This window comes from Lissotriton vulgaris, chromosome 9 (assembly GCF_964263255.1).
Source record: "Lissotriton vulgaris chromosome 9, aLisVul1.2, whole genome shotgun sequence".
NCBI classification, from domain to species: Eukaryota; Metazoa; Chordata; class Amphibia; order Caudata; family Salamandridae; genus Lissotriton; species Lissotriton vulgaris.
This window is the reverse complement of record NC_141697.1, coordinates 1,218,217,589-1,218,237,964: the sequence shown is the minus strand read 5'-3', so window position 1 is coordinate 1,218,237,964 and position 20,376 is coordinate 1,218,217,589. Positions and strand designations below refer to the sequence as shown.

Here is a 20,376-nt window from a genome sequence, read left to right as displayed (position 1 = left end):
TTTAAAACTACCTTTTGCCTATTTTCGTTCCTTTAGGTTTTTTAACCCCTGTTTTTACTTACCGCCTCACTGGGCTCCTGTCCCCTCACTCGCATTTAATTTTGGAAAACTCACCGCCATTTGGCGGATCCGGGTCCCGGGGCTGAACATTCGTGGGCGCCATCTTTGTTTGGGGTGAGTGTGTTTGAGCGCGGGCGCCATCTTGGAGCGTCCCGACGCTCGAGTGGTTTTGGGAGACGCCTATTTAAGGCGGACTTGCATTATCAGGCGTCCTGATCATTGCTGCACTAGCGCAGGTCGCGCTGCCATCTGGCTCTAACAACTGAATATTTTAAAACTACCTTTTGCCTATTTTCGTTCCTTTAGGTTTTTTAATCCCTGTTTTTACTTACCGCCTCACTGGGCTCCTGTCCCCTCACTCGCATTTAATTTTGGAAAACTCACCGCCATTTGGCGGGTCCGGGTCCCGGGGCTGAACATTCGTGGGCGCCATCTTTGTTTGGGGTGAGTGTGTTTGAGCGCGGGCGCCATCTTGGAGCGTCCCGACGCTCGAGTGGTTTTGGGAGACGCCTATTTAAAGTCGTCCTCTCCTGCGCAGCGGGAATGCGCAGGGGGACGCCGTCGCTTAGCCGGAGTCGTGCCAGAGTCCTGCCCGTCAGCGTCCCGGAGACGTCCGAGGCGACGGGCAGGACCGGGCTTTATTTTGTATTTTGCTTGTATATGTGGGCACTATGCTCCACTACTCGGGAGCGGAACTTCGCTCATGGCAGCATAGTATTGGCTCATGTCGTACGGTATTTCCTGCGCGCCACAAGGGCAAGCATTGCTGTCCCGAGTGTGGCTGGCGCCCGCAGAAACATCTGGTCGGTGCGCCGCAGAAGGCGGCAGTCAGCGTCAAACATCTGGGCTTACTGCTTAATACTAGATCTCTCGGCCGGCATGCTCTCGATATCTTCGATCTGTTGAAGTCAGAAAAACCACTGTTTCTGATGCTCACCGAGACGTGGCTCGGTGAGGCGTCCAACCCAGATATTGCCACTGCTATCCCGCCAGAGTATAACATCTTCAGGCAGGACAGGCCGAAGGGGCGCGGAGGTGGGGTTGCACTGATAGTAAACAAAAGTGCCACCTGTACCATCATTCCCTCCGACGGGATTAAGGATTGCGAATCCCTTGCCTTTGTTATTGTCCTTTCACCACATCAATCGGTGAAAGGTCTTCTTGTTTATCGTCCGCCAGGGCCCACAGGCTCTTTTTTTGAAGAGTTCCAGTCGGTGACCTCATCCCTGTTACTCACGTCAGAGCATTGTATCGTCGCCGGGGACTTTAATGTCCATATGGACGTCGAAATGGATGCCGACGCAATTAAAATGATGGATGTCACAGCCCCTCTGGGCCTGGTACCCTATCACGTTGGTCCGACCCATGAGAAGGGACATACCCTAGATCTTACTTTCTCTACGACCCCCATAGAGATGTTGGCTCCTATTCAGGTGCTTTGGTCTGATCACAGGCTGGTGAAATTTTATCTTTCTGAAGTCAGGAAGCCTTCCGGTGCCCCCCGGCAGGCTTCCGCGGGATTCAGTGCTCTCCACCGGGTCACCCCGGAACTGCTGGCACATTCTTGCGCGGACCACCCCTGTGTTTTGACTGGGGACTTCGAGGAGGATGTTGAGCGACTGCAGGCCTGGCTCTTAGAAAGGTTAAATGATCTTGCTCCTCTGAGACCCCCCCGCAAACTTGACAAGGGTGCATCCGCCCCTTGGTTTACGGATGCATTGGCGGCTTCACGTCGGCAATGCAAGATAGCGGAAAGAGCATGGCGCGTGAAATACGACTCGACAGCGAAACTCGCCTACAGATCTTTGGCGAAAGCTTATCATCGGGATATCCTTTCGGAGAAGAAGGCTTATTTCGCGAGAAAAATTGAAGCTGCCTCCAATTCCTGTAAGGAGCTTTTCGCCATTGTGCTGGAGTTTACAACTTCACGCGCGGCACCAACTCAGACCCCCAACACCCCCCCCCTCCTGCGCCTTGGGTCAGGGCGATCGCGGACTTTTTTACCTCTAAGATCCAACGGATCCAGGACTCTTTCCCTGTGCAGGAGCCTGAGACGCCCGGTCGGGCGGAGAATGCCGCTGTTACCCTGCCCAGTGCAGGTGTGGACTTGGCAGTTTTTCCTCCTCTCTCCATGAACGCTTCATTCGATCTGTTGGCTTGTCTTAAATCAGGTTCCCCCCGGGATGCCTGCCCCGCAAAATTTCTGGCAAAAATGGCAGCCACCATTAATCCTTATGTGAACCCCCTGCTGAATTGTTCGCTTGCACAGGGTGTGGTTCCCCAGTCCTGGAAGCAGGCGATGATTATCCCCTTGCTCAAAAAGCCCGGTTTGGATGCGGAGGTGTTGGCGAATTATAGGCCTATCTCGCTCCTGCCTGCTTTTGCGAAGGTCATTGAAAAGCATGTACACAAGGTGCTTGCCGATTACCTGGAGTCCCACGACCTACTGCACCCCACCCAATCGGGTTTCCGCTCCAATCTTAGCACAGAAACAGCTCTCCTGGAAGTCTCGGAGGCGATTAAGGAGGTGCTGGATTCGGGTGGCAGGGCGATGCTGGTGATGTTAGATCTGTCGGCGGCCTTCAACACCGTCCCCCATGAGGGTCTTCTTGCAAGACTCTCAGAGATTGGTCTCCGGGGGACGGTGCTCCAGTGGTTTCGTTCGTTCCTGGCAGGCCGTCGACAAACGGTCTGGGCTTCTGCTTGCTCCGCCGAGATGTCGCCATTGGGTGTCGGAGTTCCTCAGGGCTCAGTATTGAGCCCAACTCTATTTAACATCTTCATGACCCCTCTGGCGGCTCTGGCGGAGTCTTTCGGGGCTCAGATCGTTTCCTACGCCGATGACACCCAGCTCCTCTTCACCTGTGAGAGGGGTGCGGATTTCGATGGAGGTAGGATCCAGGGTTGCCTTGAGGCTGTGTTTCAGTGGTTCCAACATAACAGCCTCAAGTGCAACTCGGATAAATCCGAGGTCCTCTTTTTCGGATGCAGTTCGGATCCGGACTGGAAAGTGTGGTGGCCGGAGAACATGTTTCCACCAGCAAGTTCGTCCCAGGTGGCAAAAAACCTTGGGATTAAGATCGACAATGGCCTCACACTGCGCTCACAGGTAATCGGTCTCACTGGCACCCGCTTTGGCCTCCTCCGGATGTTGCGTAAGTTTCTCCCCCTGTTATCGGAGGAACACAGGAAGATCACGGTGCAGGCGATCATAGGTTCGAGAATTGACTACTCTAACATTCTTTATCTCGGCCTGCCAGAATACCTGCTTCAACGGTTACAGGTGGTCCAGAATTCGGCAGCACGGGCCATCTTTGGATTATCTCGCCGTGCCAGAGCCTCGGGCCTCCTGGAGGCACTGCACTGGCTCCCTGTCCGGAAGCGGATAATCTTTAAGACTCTTACTCTGGCACGCAAAGCCTTGCACGCCTCCGGAGCGAAATACCTCCAAAAAAGGCTGACCTTCTACCATCCAGCCAGGTCGCTGAGGTCAGAATCCTTGTTTCTTGCTGCGGTGCCTCGTGTGAAGAGAGCACGTATTGGAGGCCGCTCTTTCAAATTATTGGCGCTCCAGTTGTGGAATAAGCTGCCTGTGGCCCTGCGCAGCACTCCAAACCTGTTGGCTTTCAGGAAGGGGCTCAAAACCTGGCTTTTTACTTCTTAGTTTTTCTGGCCTTGTCTGGTTTCCTTCTCTCTGCCTTTTATTTGTTTTTTCCTGTTATGTTATGAGTTTGGTGCGCAATGCAAAGCGTCGGGACACTCTTTCGAGTAGCCGTACGCTATATAAAACCCCGGTATAACATAACATAACATAACATTTTGTATAACTTTATTGTTTGAAGGGTGGGGGGGGGGTTGTTGCCAGACTCTCCCCAATATAAAAATAAAATTGGCAAAAAATGTTTTAAATCAGAAAAAACACCTTGCCAATAGTTACACATGGCATTTAACAGAACTAGGCGGTGATGGTGGCGGCGGTGGCTAATGCCAGACTCAATAAAAACTGCGGAACAGTTCTCAGTGCCTGCTTCCCCAATGTATGCAGCTTTAGTGTATTGTATTGTATTGCAGCACTTATGTAGCGCTTACTACCCCAATGTGGGGCGCTAAGAACTTGCCTACATGGGTAGCAGGTAGTCAGTAGAGTGAAACCAGCTGAGGTGGTCTGTTTTCAACTCACAAAAGGGTCCTGCCTGCTTCGGACATGTCTGAACCAATATTTCATCGCCGGGTATGGGGGTCACAGAATATTGATAAATGCTCTTGCAAGGTGCAGCCTGCAGGGACTGTCATGCGTTATGTTTTGTGATGGGTTGCAGTGCCTCAAGTGGCTTCCTGGCTCCATGATTCAGAATGATTCATTCCAGGTTCCTAAACCAATGAGGTTGATGGAAAAAAGCCACAAGGGGACAGTGGACCGAGAGGTACCACTGTTATGGAGCTTACCTAGAGCAAAGGACTAGAACATTTCTGAGGAGCACCTGAGCAAGTGTCTCAGAAGAGATATTCTGGGGGACATTTTGTTTTTTGAACATCTCACTTGGAGGTCTGGAAGTAGAGGTGAACATTATGGGGATCACAGATGTCCTACTAATGGTCCCAAGGTGTGCAAAGTGTGCAGATACATCTTGTGTGCTGGAAGGATTCTACCGGGTGAAAAGGGTCGTGACTTCTTTCAAATCTGTTACCTGAGTTACAGCAAAAGTGACAAGAAGAAAGAGCATCACAAGCAGGTTCACTCTGGAATGTTCAACATTATGCAATGACTCAATTTTTACACACAGCTGGGGACCACCACGTAGTTTTTAGACAGGTTAAGGTGAAAGGCACAGGAACATGTGTAAAGTTACATCAGGGTGACCGGGTCCGAAATCACTTGGCTTGAAGAAAGGTTATCCTAGTATTATGTTTCTATGATTTATGTTAGATCCATTCCTCGTCACTTATTCTGAATTAAGAATTGAGTAATCCTGGTCTTCTGATTGGTTAGTCAAATGTTCTAAAGAGATGTATTCCATGCATAGTTTTACTGAGTGAAGATCATTTATATGACCTCAATTTAACTGAAGGATTTATACTCGAAACTCTTGACTATGCGCAGATAGTGAATGCAAATGCTGAAAATGAAGTTTAAATATTGGCAGCTTTTTCTGAAACCAGATTCTTTGACCTTGTGCTCTGCATTTTGCTGAATGTGCTCATTAAAAATACTATATTTACGATATCTGACTTTTCCAGCGATAAAGATCAAGATCTCGAAGAAGAATATGACATCACCCACGCTTTTTGACTTCGACATGGACTCCAGGGTGGAGGTTCTGAAGCATGGACCTCTGATCAAGACTGAGATCCTACCCAGGCTCCAGCAGTGGCTCGACCTGGACGCAACCTGCGTCCAAAACATCATGCGGGGCACGCGCTCAGGAGTATACATCATCAGCGGGGAGGTGCAAGGCAACAGGATCATCGTCAACAAGGCCTTCTCGTGGCAGAGGAAGAACAAACATCTGCAGTCGGCGGTGAGAAAGTGGAAGGCGCACAGGTGCAGATCTTAGCGGTCTACAGTCGAGGCATGAACAACAGAACGTGCAGCGGGCTGGAGGACAGCGAGACTTACAAAGCTGTATTCCTCTTGGAGGCTTCCTGGCTCGCCCAACGCAAGACTGACCGAGCCTATTGTTGGCAGCACAGGATCCATACTGTGGACCTTTACAACTTGTCGATTTCATATTCTAGAAACAGAGGCGAAATATTCAGATAGAAACTGATTTATAATGCACTTAAGAAAATGAGGACCTTTTATGGTATATTTTTCTCAACTAACTACCCACAAGGCAACAAAAAAAAATGACACTGGTCTGCTGTGCCACGAACACGGTTACTTTACCTGTGCATTTACATAGCTCTCAATATTTGGGAAATTACGTGCCTTCAATTATTGGGAAGGATTATGGTAAAGATTTATCACAAAAAAAGGATTGTTTCTAACCACTCTAAAGCATTTCTTCTTTAAAAGAAAACATGGCACCTTCTCGAATGTGCTTTTCAACCATAGAATAATGCCTACATGCATAGCAATTGAAGAGCCCGTTAATGGGCATTTATCCGAAATGAGCATTCTGCGTCAGAATGCTGCTTAGCGTAGGAGCGAGTAAATAGAGGGTTAAGCCAAAAGGAGGTTATTGTTAATAAATATGAACGGTTTAAGAGTATGCATTAAACAAGTTCAACAACTGTGCCTGTGAGAGATGGGGCAGTCTGGCTATCTGAGGCAATGTGTTCGGTTTCACTGTCAGCCGCACACTGAGGCAGCCACAAAGCCCTTTCAAGGCTTCGAAACCTAGAAACACTTTGGCCATTAAGTACTTCTGAGTCTAACAGGCACCTGGTGCCAGGGCTGCTGTCAGGATTGGCAAATGTCCTGTTTACACAAAGGATCTGCGCTACAGCCCATTAAACACTCCAATCACAGTCTGATGATATGACACACTGGCCAGCAGACAAAATGGAGTCAATCCAAGGGCTCTGGTAAACCAGGGCTCAGCACCCCACCCTTCGTTCATGTCCAGTCGCGGCATGCTGCTCGCTAGTCTAATGCCCTAATCCTCACTATCTGCACTGACACAAAGCTTTGTGATTAAAAAAAAGAAAATTCCAAAGCCGATTAGAAGTATATTATCCTTAGCTAAGTGCTAGTGTGAAAGCGGGAGACCTTAGGTGCTACTATCAGTGATCCTATGTATTAAACACCAACTTACAGAAGAACAGTGAGGCTCTGGGGTGGGATCACCCCTTGTGCGCTGGTCACCGCTGCTGGCTCTTAATGATTTTTAAATCTGATTATATCTTTAGAGCTGTTACATTTTCTAATTACTGTTTCATGGTCATTCTTTGCCCCTGTAGAGAAGCCCTCCTTTCCATCGGTGTCTCTTTGGTATTTGCACCACGTTCTGTTTATTATGGCCATACGAGCACCACCTCCAGCACAGCAGAAGTCGGTCCTACTTATTTGTAATAATGTGAGGGGCTCACTCATGGAAGCATTTCCCCAAAAAATGGATGTTAAGGATCTGGCAGATCATGGACTTACGTGACTGAGGCGGAATTTGCTGACTTTATTCTGTGAAATAACAGAATTAAAAAAGTTGGTAACAAATGGTTTTTTTTTTCCATTCAAAAATGCCCAATGAGAGGAGAAACCCAAGCTCCAGGAGGGAGACAGGCTGTGAAAACGTTTCTTACCAATAGTTGAAGTTCTCAGTCATCAGAACCCTCACCATTGATTCCCACAACAATAATTCCCGCAGGTCATCATCATAGCACGAGGATCTCCAAACTGTTCTTTGCCTTGTACTATATTTCATAAATGAAAACACAATCTCCAAGGATGCCTTATAGAACAAACCTGGCTGCAGCCTACCCTGTATAGAAATTAACTGTTGTCTTTGATCATGTAGCATGTTTTTACCTTTTCATGACATGAAAAAAATACATCATTTGTAATCTTTTTAAGAAGTTTGATGTTTCTTTGGACAAAAAACTGCATTTATTGCCCAGAGCGAAGAGAAGAACATATACATAGGAGACGTATATAGATAGATAGATAGATAGATAGATAGATAGATAGATAGATAGATAGATAGAAAGATAGATAGAGATAGATAAACTGGCATCTTCTTTAGAATGAGTTAAACTCCTTTTTCATAAAGCAGCTCTAGACGCACTATGCTTTTTGTGACATAAGCCAAGGTGAGTGCTCCGCAGTGGGTAAGGAGGTGCCAGGTAATGTTGCTTAATAAGCTGAATAGGCGGTTGTACTCTGTCTCAGTCATGGTTCATTCTATCAAAATCAGGATGACCCAAAACAGTGAAACTTGGGGACATAAAGTACATATTTCAGGAAACAAAGGTTTAACTTGTACATAGGCTATGTGAGAATAATAAGGGAAAGCAGACATGGTCCTTCGGAGACCCCCTGTGAAATTCAAAGAGAATAAGAGGACTCAGTTGTAGCTGTATCCAAGTTGAAGGTTTATTCTTCGGGAAAAAGTTACATGTGTAGATACAGGATAAAGACCATTATGAGTAGAATCAGTATAGTTAGCCCTACCGGGAGCAGCAACCCTGCTGCTCAGCCTACATACAGCAACTGACAGATAGACTCAAAATTACAGAAGGGGAACATTCCATGACATCACTGAGACCGGCTGAGCAGCAGAGTAGAAGACACAAAGAAAGGACAGAGTAGAGAAGAAAGCAACATACACCCCCCCCAAGCATTGGCAAAGCCAATAGGTTTTGCCTATGCAGAAGCGATTGGTTTTGCCAATATGTTTTAGCCATTTTATACTGTTCAGCATGGCTAAATGTTAGCAGGGTTGAGTGGAGCGGAGTGTTATAAAGTGGAGTAGAGTGGAGTGTTATGGTGTGGTGTAAATTAGAGTGGCGGGGAGTGGAATGTCATTGTGGCGTGGAGTGGTGTAGTGTTTAGGAGTGTCATGGAGGGAGTAGAGTGTCGTATAGTGGAAGAGCGTATAGTGTAGTAGAGTTGAGTAGAGTGCCAGAGTGGAATATAGCATAATAGAGGGGAGAGGCGTAGTGTTAGAGAGGTGGGTGTTGAGTAGAGTGCGTAAAGTGTTGTAGAAGTGGAGCAGAGCGGAGTAGATTGTTGAAGAGTGGGATGGCATATAGATGAGTGGCGTAGGACAGTGGAACAGCATAGCGTGGAGTACAGTGTGGTCGAATCGATTTGGCGTGGCATAGAGTGGAGTGGCATAGAATGGCATAGAATGGGGTAGTGGAATAGAGTGGAGTAAAGTGGCCATGAGTGACATATAGGGAGTTGGGTAGAGTGGAGTAGTGTTACAGAGTGGAGAAGAGTATTGTAGAGTGGAGTGGCATAGAGTGAAGCAGAGTGCCATAGTGTGGAGTAGAGTTTAAAGGAGTAGAGTGTCAGAGTAGAGTGGAGGGTCGTAGAGTGGAGCAGAGTGGCATAGATTGAAGTGGAGTAAAGTACAGTGGTGCAGAGTAGAGTGGCGTAGAATGCATTGGTTTTTCAGTACAGTGAGTGCACTGGCATAGTGTGCAGGGAAGTAGAGAGCAGTAGAGTAGAGAGGTGCAGGGTATATTGCAGTGGCGTAGAGCAGATTGTTTCAGAGTAGAGTGAACTGGCATAGAGTGGAGTGGTGCAGGGTAGAGTGCAGAGGTGTAGAGTTCAGTGGTGTAGAGTGCAGAGGCATGGAGTGCAGTGGTGCATAATAGATTAGGGTGGCATGATGCAGAGTGTAGTGGCGTGGTATTGCCATAGAGTCCAGTAGAGTGGAATAGAGTTTAGTGGTGCAGAGAAGAGTGCAGTGGCGTAGAGTGCAGTAGTGCAGAGCACAGTGGCACAGAGTAGAGTGATGCAGAGTTGAGTGGCACAGAGAGAAGTGGGATAGAGTACAGTGTTGCAGAGTAGAATAGAGTGGCATAGAATACTGTGAAGTAAAATACAGTGGCGTACAGTGTTGTAGAGGAGAGTGCGTAGAATGCAGTGTAACTGGTGTAGAGTACATTGGTTTTGAGTAAAGTGGTGTTGAGTGCATTGGCGTAAAGTGCAGTGGCATGGAGTAGAGTGGCACAGAGTAGAGTGGAGCGGCTTAGAGTGGAGTAGCGTAGAGTGCAGGGGCACAGAGTGAAGTGGCGCAGAGTGCAGTACAGTGATGTGGAGTTGAGTGGCACAGAGTGGAGTTGAGTAGAGTGGAGTGGTACAGAGTAGAGTAGAGATCCATAGAGTGAAGTGGCACAGAGCGATGCACAGTAGGTTACACTGGCATAGAGTGTAGTGGCTTAGAGAGCATTTATGTAGACTGTAGTGGAGTGGCATATAGTAGAGTAGAGTGCAATTACATTGAGTGCAGTGGCACAGAGTAGAGTGGTACAGAGTTGAGTAGCGTAAAGTTCAATGGGGAAGAGTGCAGTGTTGAGTGCAGTGGTGTGCAATGGTGTAGAGTGGACTGGTTTAAAGTACAGTGTGCAGTGGTGTAGAGTGGCATAGAGTGCAGTGGTGCCGAGTAGATTGGTGCAGAGTGCAGTGGTGTAGAGTATATTGGTTTTGAATAAAGTGATATAGAGTGCATTGACATTAAGTGCAGTAGTGTAGAGTGCAGTGATGTCGAAAAGTGTGCCATCTAGTGACACACGGTGATTGCAGTGGCAAAGAGTGGAGTATCATACAGTGGAATGGGACAGAGTAGAACAGAGTGGCATAGAGTACAGTGGTGTAGAGTACATTATTTCAAGGGTATAGTACAGTGGCGTGGGGTTCAGTGGTATAGAGTGCAGTGGTGGAGAGCAGATTAGACAGGCTTAAAGTGCATTGGCGTAGAGTGCAGTGGCATAGAATGAAGCGATCCAGAGTATAGTGGTGAAGAGTGAAGTAGATACAGTGCATCAGCGTATGGTACAGCAGAGTAGAGTGCAGTGGTGCAGAGAAGATAGGCGTAGAGTTCAGAGGTGGAGAGTGTAGCGTTGAAAAGTAGAGTTGAATAGAGTGAAGTGGAATCGAGTAGAGTGGAGTGGTGCAGGGTTGAGTGCAGTGGCGTAGAGTGGAGAGATGCAGAGTGGAGTGGGATAGAGTGCAGTGGCATAGAGTGCTGTAGAGTAGAGTGCAGTGACATAGTGCAGAGGTGTAGGGTGCAGTAGGTTAGAGCTCAGGGGCAGAGAGTGCAGTGTTGCAGAGTAGTCTGGGACAGAGAATGCAGTGGTGCATAAAGTGGTACAGAGTACATTGGTGTGGAGTGCAGTGGCATAGAGTGGTGCAGAGTGCAGTGGTGTAGGGAGCAGTGGCATAGAGTATAGTGATGCAGAGTGGAATAGAGTGGCATAGAGTGCAGTGCTGTACAGAACAGTGGCGTAGAGTGTAGCAGCTAGAGTGCAGTGTTGCAGAGTAGGGTAGAGCGGTGCAGAGGGGAGTGGCGAAGAGTGCAGTGGGACGAGTGCAGTGGTCCATAGCAGGGTAGTGTGGGGTAGAGTGCATTGGCATAGAGTAGAGTGGTGTATAGTTGAGAAGCACCAAGTGAAGTGGCCTAGAATGGAGTGGTGCAGAGCAGAGTATATTGGCATAGTGTGGAGTGGTGCAGAGTAGACTGGAGTGGTGCAGAGTAGAGTGGAGTGGAGTGGGAGTATGCATGGTGTGGTAGGGTACTGCCATTACAAACAACACGTTACATTTGCGCAGACATACAGTTTTTCTGTTAAAAGTATACAATGCACAAAGGATAATGTGTGGAAATTTAATCGTCTAATATATTGATTTGTTTTGTAATTGTAATTGAATTTATATAGAGCTTACTACCCCCGAAGAGGCATTGAAGCAACTTTCTGCGAATAGAACGCTGCTTCGGAATCCAAAGAAATAGTGGTGGCTTAGGAAAATATAAGTTGTTAATATGAGCGGTGGACATGTGAGTCTATTAGTTTGACTCTATAGGATAAAGGAGGGATAGAGGAGGAGGGAGCCTAGATAGTGGTATTTGGGAGATCCAATTAGTTAGATGAGGTTTGGGATGAGTCAAGGAGGGCTAGAAGAGGGGAGAGTCTAGAAAGCGTTATTAGGGAGATCATAGTAGAATGGGGTTTGAAAGGAGTCAAAGGAGAGATACAGGAGGAAAGAGTCTACGATGTGTTATTATGAAGATCATAGTAGTAAAATGAGGCTGGGATAGAGGAGGGAAGAGTCTAGAAAGGAGATCATAGTAGTAGACTGAGGTTTGGTGTGAGCCAGGAAGGGATAGAGGAGGTAAGAGTCAAGAATAAAAAGGCAGTTTTAACAGTGATGTTAAATTCTGGTCCACTCTTTCTCTGTCCCTTCTGGGGCATTTTGTCAACTTCAAAATTGTCTCCTTACTGCGCCTCCTATACCAGCTACAGAATCACCCCTACCCAGTTGAGGGGGCATTTTTCACCAAATTGAATCCTCCCATCAGAACGCAGTTATAGGGCGGGGGGGGCAGCTCCGAATAGCTAGGGAAATCCCTTTGCCAGGGCCAGTTTTGGTTCCAAGTTGGCCCTGGCTGTCGCCCGGTGTACAAGGGAGGTATACATACTCCAGACATGTTTAGGTATTACTGGGTGACACACCTCCTAGTGGTGAATGACTGGTGGTTCAGGGGACTTGACGAGCGGTTTATGCAGTGGAAGGGTCGGAGATGGGTCGTCAGAAACCTCCACACTTTCTGTATGTTGTCGTGCCATAGACTACTCCATCTGCCACAAGAATGGTGTTTATGGTTTGGACAGTTGCAATGAAGGCTACAGGCTGGGCTGACAGGTTAACACTGGAGACTCCACTGTGGCGGGGTGCTAGGCTCCCCCAGGTCACAGGTTTACAGGGTTTTCTACCTGGGACACCACAGGCATTTCCACACTGGGGGAGGTTGTGCACAAAGGGACATTAAAGTCCTTTCAGGATTTACAACAAGAATAAGAGCTGATTCTAACACAGTTTTTCTGCTACCTGCAACTTCAGTATGCACTCTTACCCCACGTACCGTCGGAGGATCCTAGCCCCGAATGTTCTCCATTAGAGGAGAAAACGATTACAAATGTTCTGATACTTATAAAAAGCTAGTGTGCCATCTGCCCGACCCAATGCTAGCAGTGAAGATGGAGTGGGCGGGGGACCTCGGTCAGTTGGATGATCATGACTGAAGGGAAGTGGTGGAGGCCCCCTAGGGAGGCGGTAATAACATCCCAGTTTAGAATGATACAGCTGAAGGTGCTCCATCGGGTCTATCTCACTAGGGTGCGTCTACATGGCATGGGCATGATAACTGCAGGGAACTGCGTGAGATGCGATGACCCGCAGGGGGATCTATCCCATACATTCTGGCACTGTCCCACACTCTCTCATTTCTGGAATGGGGCCCTGGGGCGGTTGGAGGGGGTACTTGGCAAGCCTATTCCCAGGGACTCTAAACTCATCCTCCTACATATCACTGATGATTTTGGGGGCAATCGGTATCAGAGGGTCTTGCTTCGGCTCTGTCTCATTGTTGCTAAACAAGATACTGCAAGACACATCGTCCCCCCCTAGTAGAAGCAAGGGCTAAGGGCATGGACCACTGCATGTGGCTCGAGCGCCCGATATAATTGAAAAGAGGGTGCCCTGAAAAACACTATCAAATCTTGAAGGAGTGGGCGGGACTCCAGGCATAGTGCTCGTACAGTGCCCAGACAGGCCTTGGTCCACTTTCGGAGGCACACGTCAAGGCAAAATCAACACAATTGAGTCATGGAATGAGTTGAACAGGTCTTGCTGCGTTGCCCCATGGAATTATGTTGTATTCTCTCTGTTGTTTCACTGCATATTTTATTGTATTCTGTGCGGAGGGTGCAATGCAGCCATTCACTTTGTATGTAAATAAAAAAGAATAAAAATGTTTAAAGAATGAAAAGAGAGTTTTAGGTCTGGCAAGGGTTCATTTTGCCAGGTTGAATTGTCAGTTTAAGACTGCAGACAGGCTGCAACGGCAGGTCCGAGACATGTTTTAATGGGCAACTTACGTTTGTTGCACAATAAGTGCTGCACGCCCACTAGTAGCATTTAATTTACAGACCATGGAAACAGGTTGTACCACTTTACTAGAGAAGTATAAGTAAATTAAATATGCCAATTGGGTATAAGCCAATTCTACCATATTGTAAGGAGACAGTGCTTTAGCACTGGCTATCAGTGGTCAGGTTCACAGAGTCTTAAAGCCAATAAAAACTAATTTCAGCAATCACAGGCGAGTAGGCATTAAGTTTGGGGGAAGAACACCCTAAGGACTGCCAGGCATAACAACCCTATTGTGTGAAGGCTAGTGTTTCAAATTCAGAGCTTTATATCTATGATGGGCGCTATGTGGACCCGTGCAGGTTACAATTCTAGTATGATCCTAAGTTTAGGAATCAAGACGTACTGCAGTACCAATAGACTACACCTTCTACTTAACACCTGTTACCAGTACATAAATACCATACCTTCTTTCATGTCCAAGCTTCATTATTGCTCCTCACAAGGAAGAAGCAGAGGTATTTTACTGCTTGTGCAGTTATGCAAAGAATGTTTGAAGCGTTGAGAATGTAAATCGATGCAGACCTACGCTAAAACTGTAGGAGACTACCTCTCCGGTAGTCGATTGCTGTTTCACTGGTTTTCATTCTGAAAGTTTCAAACTCAGTTTTCTTTGCACAGGGTTACAGTGTAGACAGGGTGCACTAACAGGATACCGAAGGAAAGTCGATAGAAGCTAAGCCTCTTCTGGTGAAGACTGCAGCTTTACAAGGCATGCTACATGGCATGGATGGACAACGACGCATGAAACTGAAAGGACTGATGTGAACACCTGTCACTAGGCCAAAAGCTATATTGGCATCTTAGACAGCACAAGAACAGCAGAAACATTCCAAGCAAAATCAAAATCTCCATGGGCTCGAGGAACGAACATGCCAATGATGTCCAGCCGCAGCGTGGAACACTGACCCATGCTTAAAGATGCAGTAAGGGAGGTCCTTTTTGAAGCTGCAAAGGACTAGATTCTGCCCGTGCAGGAGCCACCGTAAACAATTTACAATGGAAGTTCAGGTGACCGTTTATGCCTAAGTAAATAAAAAGTAGGTCCTACAATGCCCGTTCGTTCAGCCCAATGATCAAGCTAACTTTGGTCCAGAGGCCGCCACTAATTCCATTCACGTAAGCTTTTCAGCCATTTGGAGTGTTTTACCTATACTGTGAATGTCGACTTCAACCGGCTACGCAGTACAAATATAACCTGTTGGCTGCTGATTAGTGCTCTAGATTTCTCTAGGTATTGCCACAAAATCATGACAATGAGTGCTAAAATGAGTGCAGTGCCCATTACTGATGATAGTAATTTGTATTTTCCATTCAGACAATGGGCAAAACACAGACCAGGATGCTTTTCTCTTGGCCTCTTCGACTCCAGTCATCTGGTCGCTCTGGAGGAGGGATCTATGTTGGAGGGAATTGGAAGAGTGTTTCCTCAACACAGAAGATTGTGAGGCTGTGATCACACAGTACATTTAAACCCACAATGACACAAGAAATCAACAGTAGTAATTGTGTCCCTGTGCTAGTTGGAAATGCTAACCCCCATCATACAAATGCCCCATTACTCCTTCCTCCTGAATCGTGAGCCAGCCATCTGACCTTGGTAGACTACTATACAGCTACTGGGTTCCTAAGAGGGTGTTTAGATATCACCCCCAAGATTAGTTTAAAAGTGAGGTATTACCTTGTGTCAATACTGCAACAGCAAGAGATTCTGAGTTACTGTAACTTCTTGTTCTTCACAATCCAGTTCCCAAGCAGCTGGCTTAGGACACTGGTCCCAGCTGTTGTCTTTGAAAATTAAAATATTCGTTTCCACCACTCTTCAGAATTTAAAAAAAATGATCTTCATTTGTGCTTTTCTAAATCTGATATATTCTAAATTATCTGCACAGTTAATTTACAGCCATTTAAATGTTGTTGCGTGCTAGAAATAAATAACATCCAACAGCATTCCTCAAGCACCCCCCCCCCGTAGCTAGCATGATTGTCACATAAATCCTCTCACTTTGAAGGCAAAGAAAGAAAAGTACACACCAAGCTCCCTGGAAGACAGAGCCTGACATTTGACCTCTCTCTATGAATGCACAGCAGATGTTACAAGATAAAAACAAGATTTAAAGGCCTGTTTACAGAAATCGAGCACTGATGTAAGAATACAGTAAACAGGAGTTGGGCAACGGAAGGGACAAACTCAAGATGGACAGCCTAAAACAAATGAAGCCAGCAAACAGCAAGCAAGCAAATGTGAGTTACAAACCACAAAGACAATGGTAAGCAATGGGCGGAATGCATTCCCAGGAAAGTTTCTGAATGTCACCAAGATGTCATTAGCAAACCAGACATCTGCGCTGTCTGGTAGGCGTTGACCTAAAAAGTCCAAAATAAAATGATGCTCTTTCCTAAGATATTGGTGTAAAGGTCTAGAGTGTTCTGAGCAAGTGGTATATGTATATACTGTATGAAATCTGACTGCAAAGAGCAGCACAATGAATAACTTCTGACACTCAATCATGGTTTAAACATGGAATGTTGCATAGTTGTGAAAAGGACAATGCCGTGCGCGACTCCTTCAGCCAGTTTGATCCATCGGAATCAGTAAGATATTTGGGAATAAAGATCCATAGAGACAAAGAAACTGTGATCGTAGGAACTTATGGACCAGAATGGTAAAGCTAAAGGCACACATTTCGAGATGAACTTTGACTGATTCAAGCATTCCATCCATCAGTTTTTATATACCCCAGTGTGCATCCTAAGTGGGACGGGTATGTCCAGACGTGGGTCCTCTGCATACTGTGTCACAGGAACCAAGCTATAATACCCAACTGATACGCCCTAATCAGGGCGATACCGGTCCTAGTGCTAGTGTTCTGGTAGGACCTGGCGAGGTAGTTCGGCTGGTCTGTTACAAATGGAGAGTGGTCAAGTCTGATTTGCATACGGCAGGCTCCAAACTGAAGTGGTATGGTGTGCAAAATAACGATGGGCTGGGATGTGGCCCAGAGTAATTACCAGTGACTTAGATTTATTCAAGCAATCCATCCATCACTTTTTGTGTGTTTAATATGGTTCACAAATGGCATAGAAGTCTCCTCACCACCACCCCCACAGCAACACTTTGGAGTGTTATATCCAGACACATGGGGTCATTTTCCCCCAGAGTGAGTCCCGTATCTCCCTTGGGATCTGCTCACCTCATCACGACAGTCCTCCTTGCTGCATTTCCAAGGCAGTCTCCACCAGCAGAGCAAAACTTTCCCTGAAGCCGTTTCCACCAGCAGGGCCACTACTCTCCCCGAGGCTGTCTCCAACAGTTCCCATTACGCCATCTGCATGGCAGTTTCCACCGGGCAGGCCTCGGTCCACGTGGAAGCATCCCAAATCCGAGTCCGCAGCAGGCCCCACTCGATTTTCAGGCAATGTTGTCTACCCTTTTAGGTTGCTTTATTTTACATGAAAAGCCCCATGGCTCCATGCAGATTTTGTTAAATATTGGTGCATGCCGCCAGACCCCTTCAAGGTGTGGCCATCTTTTGTGCGGTTGGATCCATCCCGTTCCTTTGTTACTTAAGGGTGGATGTACACGACCACGTATACTTCTGCCGGTTGAACAACTAATGTCCCTACATCCCTCCGCAGTTGATCTACCAACTGGTGCCCTATACTTTACAGCATGTCATTTTTCACAGCTCAAAGGCCAGAATGAGTAGCTGCAATTTCCTAGAGAAAGAAACGATGGACTCACACAAACCTTCTGTTCCGGTTCCTTTATGTAATTGATTAGTGACACAGTTTCCGGCGTCTTGCGAAGGATACACCCGTAAGGCATCACGCATTAGACTCCCATCTAAATAAACAAGGTATATTATTGCCATCGAATATTGACATACTGTGTGTCCCAGCCGTATATGCATAACACTAAGCTCTCGTTACTAAATTATTGGCGCTAATCAGTGTCATTCTCTCTTTATCTCTCCGCCGTCCTTTTAGCTGTGAGATCCCACTAGTGATCTGCGAGCCGCGATCTATTGAACAAGAACTACCTTGCTGCTCGGCTTACATGTTATATGTTTTTACCAGCGTTATCTGAAATAAGAAAACTACTTTTAATCAGGTAATCTTAACTAGCAGTTCTATAGCCAGGCCAGAAGAATTAGCATTGATAGCACTTGTAACATTGTTGATATATCCTCACTGTGATCCTTAACATGATGTCATTTAGGTGATTTGTTTCTATTGCCTAGAACCGTATATACGGCGAGTGGACTATTTTTCTTTGTTATCTAGGTTGTCCTACGATAGTCGAAGCAATGCAGATGGCCATATTATTAACGCTTTCCCCTGACTGATTTGTGGAGGGGTAGAGGGTTATTTTCTTTCTGCGAGGATTTCTATTAATAGGTATTTTAGTCAGCATTTACTAGACCATTTCCCCCCCCCCTTTTACATTCCATCTGACCCCATGAGATTTAGTAACTTATCACTTAGAATTTCGTCTTTTCTTAATCCTGATATATTCTTTCATCCACATGTCTTGATTAGCGATGTGACCCATTGTGTTCATTATTGGTAATATGTGTTTTAGCGATTCTACATCTGCCTGTGTCTCTCTCCTTATCAGGAATTATTTTTCATAGAGAGATACAGTGCCTCTAAGAAATATACATGAAGATATCACCTCCAATTATTGTACTGCACGGATAGAGTGTCTTCTGATGTAAGTGTATTGCCATGTGTTTTGCACTATGTTTTATTATAGTTTCCTTAACATGTATTTTAAGATGTTGTGTTTCATATCGATAAAAAATATCACTACAGTCTTTTATCAACTCATATGTCAAGACGCAATGATTTATATGTTATAAATATATACACGCTAACACATAGCAACTGCATCAGTTGTGTGTATATAATAGGTCGCTCTTGAATGACAATTCTCTCTCTTAGTTAAGTACTGCACAATCGCAAGAGATCATCTGTCAATTTTTTGTCGATAAGTGAACAAACCAGTAGTCCTGACTAGTTAGGTACTAAGGATTTTCGAACCTAGAATCTAATACTGTTAGCCTTGTTTAATGCCGTCTGCAATGTATTTTTAATATTGTCAGTGAGTTTGCATAAAGATGTACATTTATATATAGTAGTCTAACATAATATTTTTTATAAATGTATTTCCAGGACTTAATCTGTGACTCCTGAGGAAGGCGGTTCACTGCCGAAACGCGCGTCGAGTTTTTACGTTTCTTTAGTACTCCTGTTATTAAATGTGATTTTTGAATGTACACAATATGATTTTTATGTAATAGATCTATTTGTATAACATTTGTGTGTATTGGATGAATTTTTATTCTCATCATATAGTTTGACTTTTGTCCATTTACTATATGATTTTTAATATATTGATTAAAAATATGTGTTTTATATAAATTGCTATTTCGATTATTCCTTTGACCACTGGCTTGGCTTCACTGTTCACTTAGTTCTTTGATGGCCTAGGATTTTTTTCACACCTGGACTCACACAAACCTCCAGCACTAAGCAGTGAGCTACAGTGCAAGAACGCATTACTCAAGCTGAAAAAGGAACTCCTTCAACAGCCTATAGGCAGTGATCAGTGCTGAAAAGGATGATTTAATTTCCCTCTCAAAAAATGATACTGAGGACCAACAGTTGCCCTGTAAAACAGAGATAGAGGGTCCAGTGGAGGCTGCTGGCAACTAATGTCTCCAGGCCTGAATCACAGCATATTTTTATGAAGATTCCGAAATTCCTTACTGAAGGCTAACACAGCCAGCACAGCTGCAGTCATTCTTGCAGATGATGCACTGAAGAGGTTGAGGCCTTCACCTACCTGGGCAGTGTCACAGACAAGCAGGGAGGCACAGACACCGACATCATGGCAAGAATCGACAAAGCAATGGCTGCCTTCACTCAGCTAAAGAAGATCTAGAACTCAAAGGACCTAACACAGCAAACCAAGATCAGGCTATTTAACACCAACGTAAAATTGGTCTTTCTGTATAGAGCAGAAACTTGGAGGACAATAGTGACCACCACCAACCGAGTCCAAACCTTCATCAACAACAAACTGAGGAAAATCCTCCAAATCGACTGGCCAAACACCATCAGCAACAATGACATCTGGCAATAGACTTTCCAACTCCCTGCTCATTAAAAAATCATGAAAAGAAACTGGCGGTGGATAGGTCATACTCTCTGCAAGCCGCTTCAAACACCATCAGGCAAGTGCTCTCCTGGAACCCTCAAGGGAAAAGGAAAGGAGGAATGCCAAGAAATATCTGGCACCGATCCTCAAGGCCGACTGCAACAAGATGGGTTACACCTGGAGTCAGATTGAAAGAATAGCTCAGGCTAGAAATGGCTGAAGAATCCTGGCTGATGGCCTATACCCCAGGAGGGGTAATAGGCATAAGTAATTAAAACACCTGAGTCACACACACCTAAGTGAATGAAGTGGCAGCTTTCAGTCAGTGCTCCACTGGTTAAAAATACACCTACTTGGGGTTAAGTATGAGGTTTGTACCTTAACTTCTTTTTCCCTCCACAGAAACCATTTGCTCTTCACTCACTGTAAACATGAGGTATTTGGGATTTTTCATGCCTGGAAACACTTACTTCAACACTTTTAGGTGGAGGGTTAGAAGGAGGCAACACAGTGCAAAAATCCACTCGAGGTATTTGGGAATGGTCACTAAGTT

The 20,376-nt window shown here is 45.8% G+C and overlaps 2 protein-coding genes across 2 annotated transcripts in view; one reads left to right on the top strand and one right to left on the bottom strand.

Moving 5' to 3' along the window:
- LOC147693077 (secreted frizzled-related protein 5-like) overlaps positions 1–5,615 on the top strand; it is a 31,371-nt gene extending 25,756 nt beyond the window's left edge. Inside the window, exon 4 of the mRNA XM_086936878.1 lies at positions 5,299–5,615. Within this exon, the coding sequence (XP_086793004.1) occupies positions 5,299–5,615 (317 nt within the window). The remainder of the gene's footprint in view (positions 1–5,298) is intronic.
- Positions 1–20,376, bottom strand: part of P4HTM (prolyl 4-hydroxylase, transmembrane) — a 215,979-nt gene that overhangs the window by 156,621 nt on the left and 38,982 nt on the right. The gene's annotated exons all lie outside the window — the stretch shown is intronic.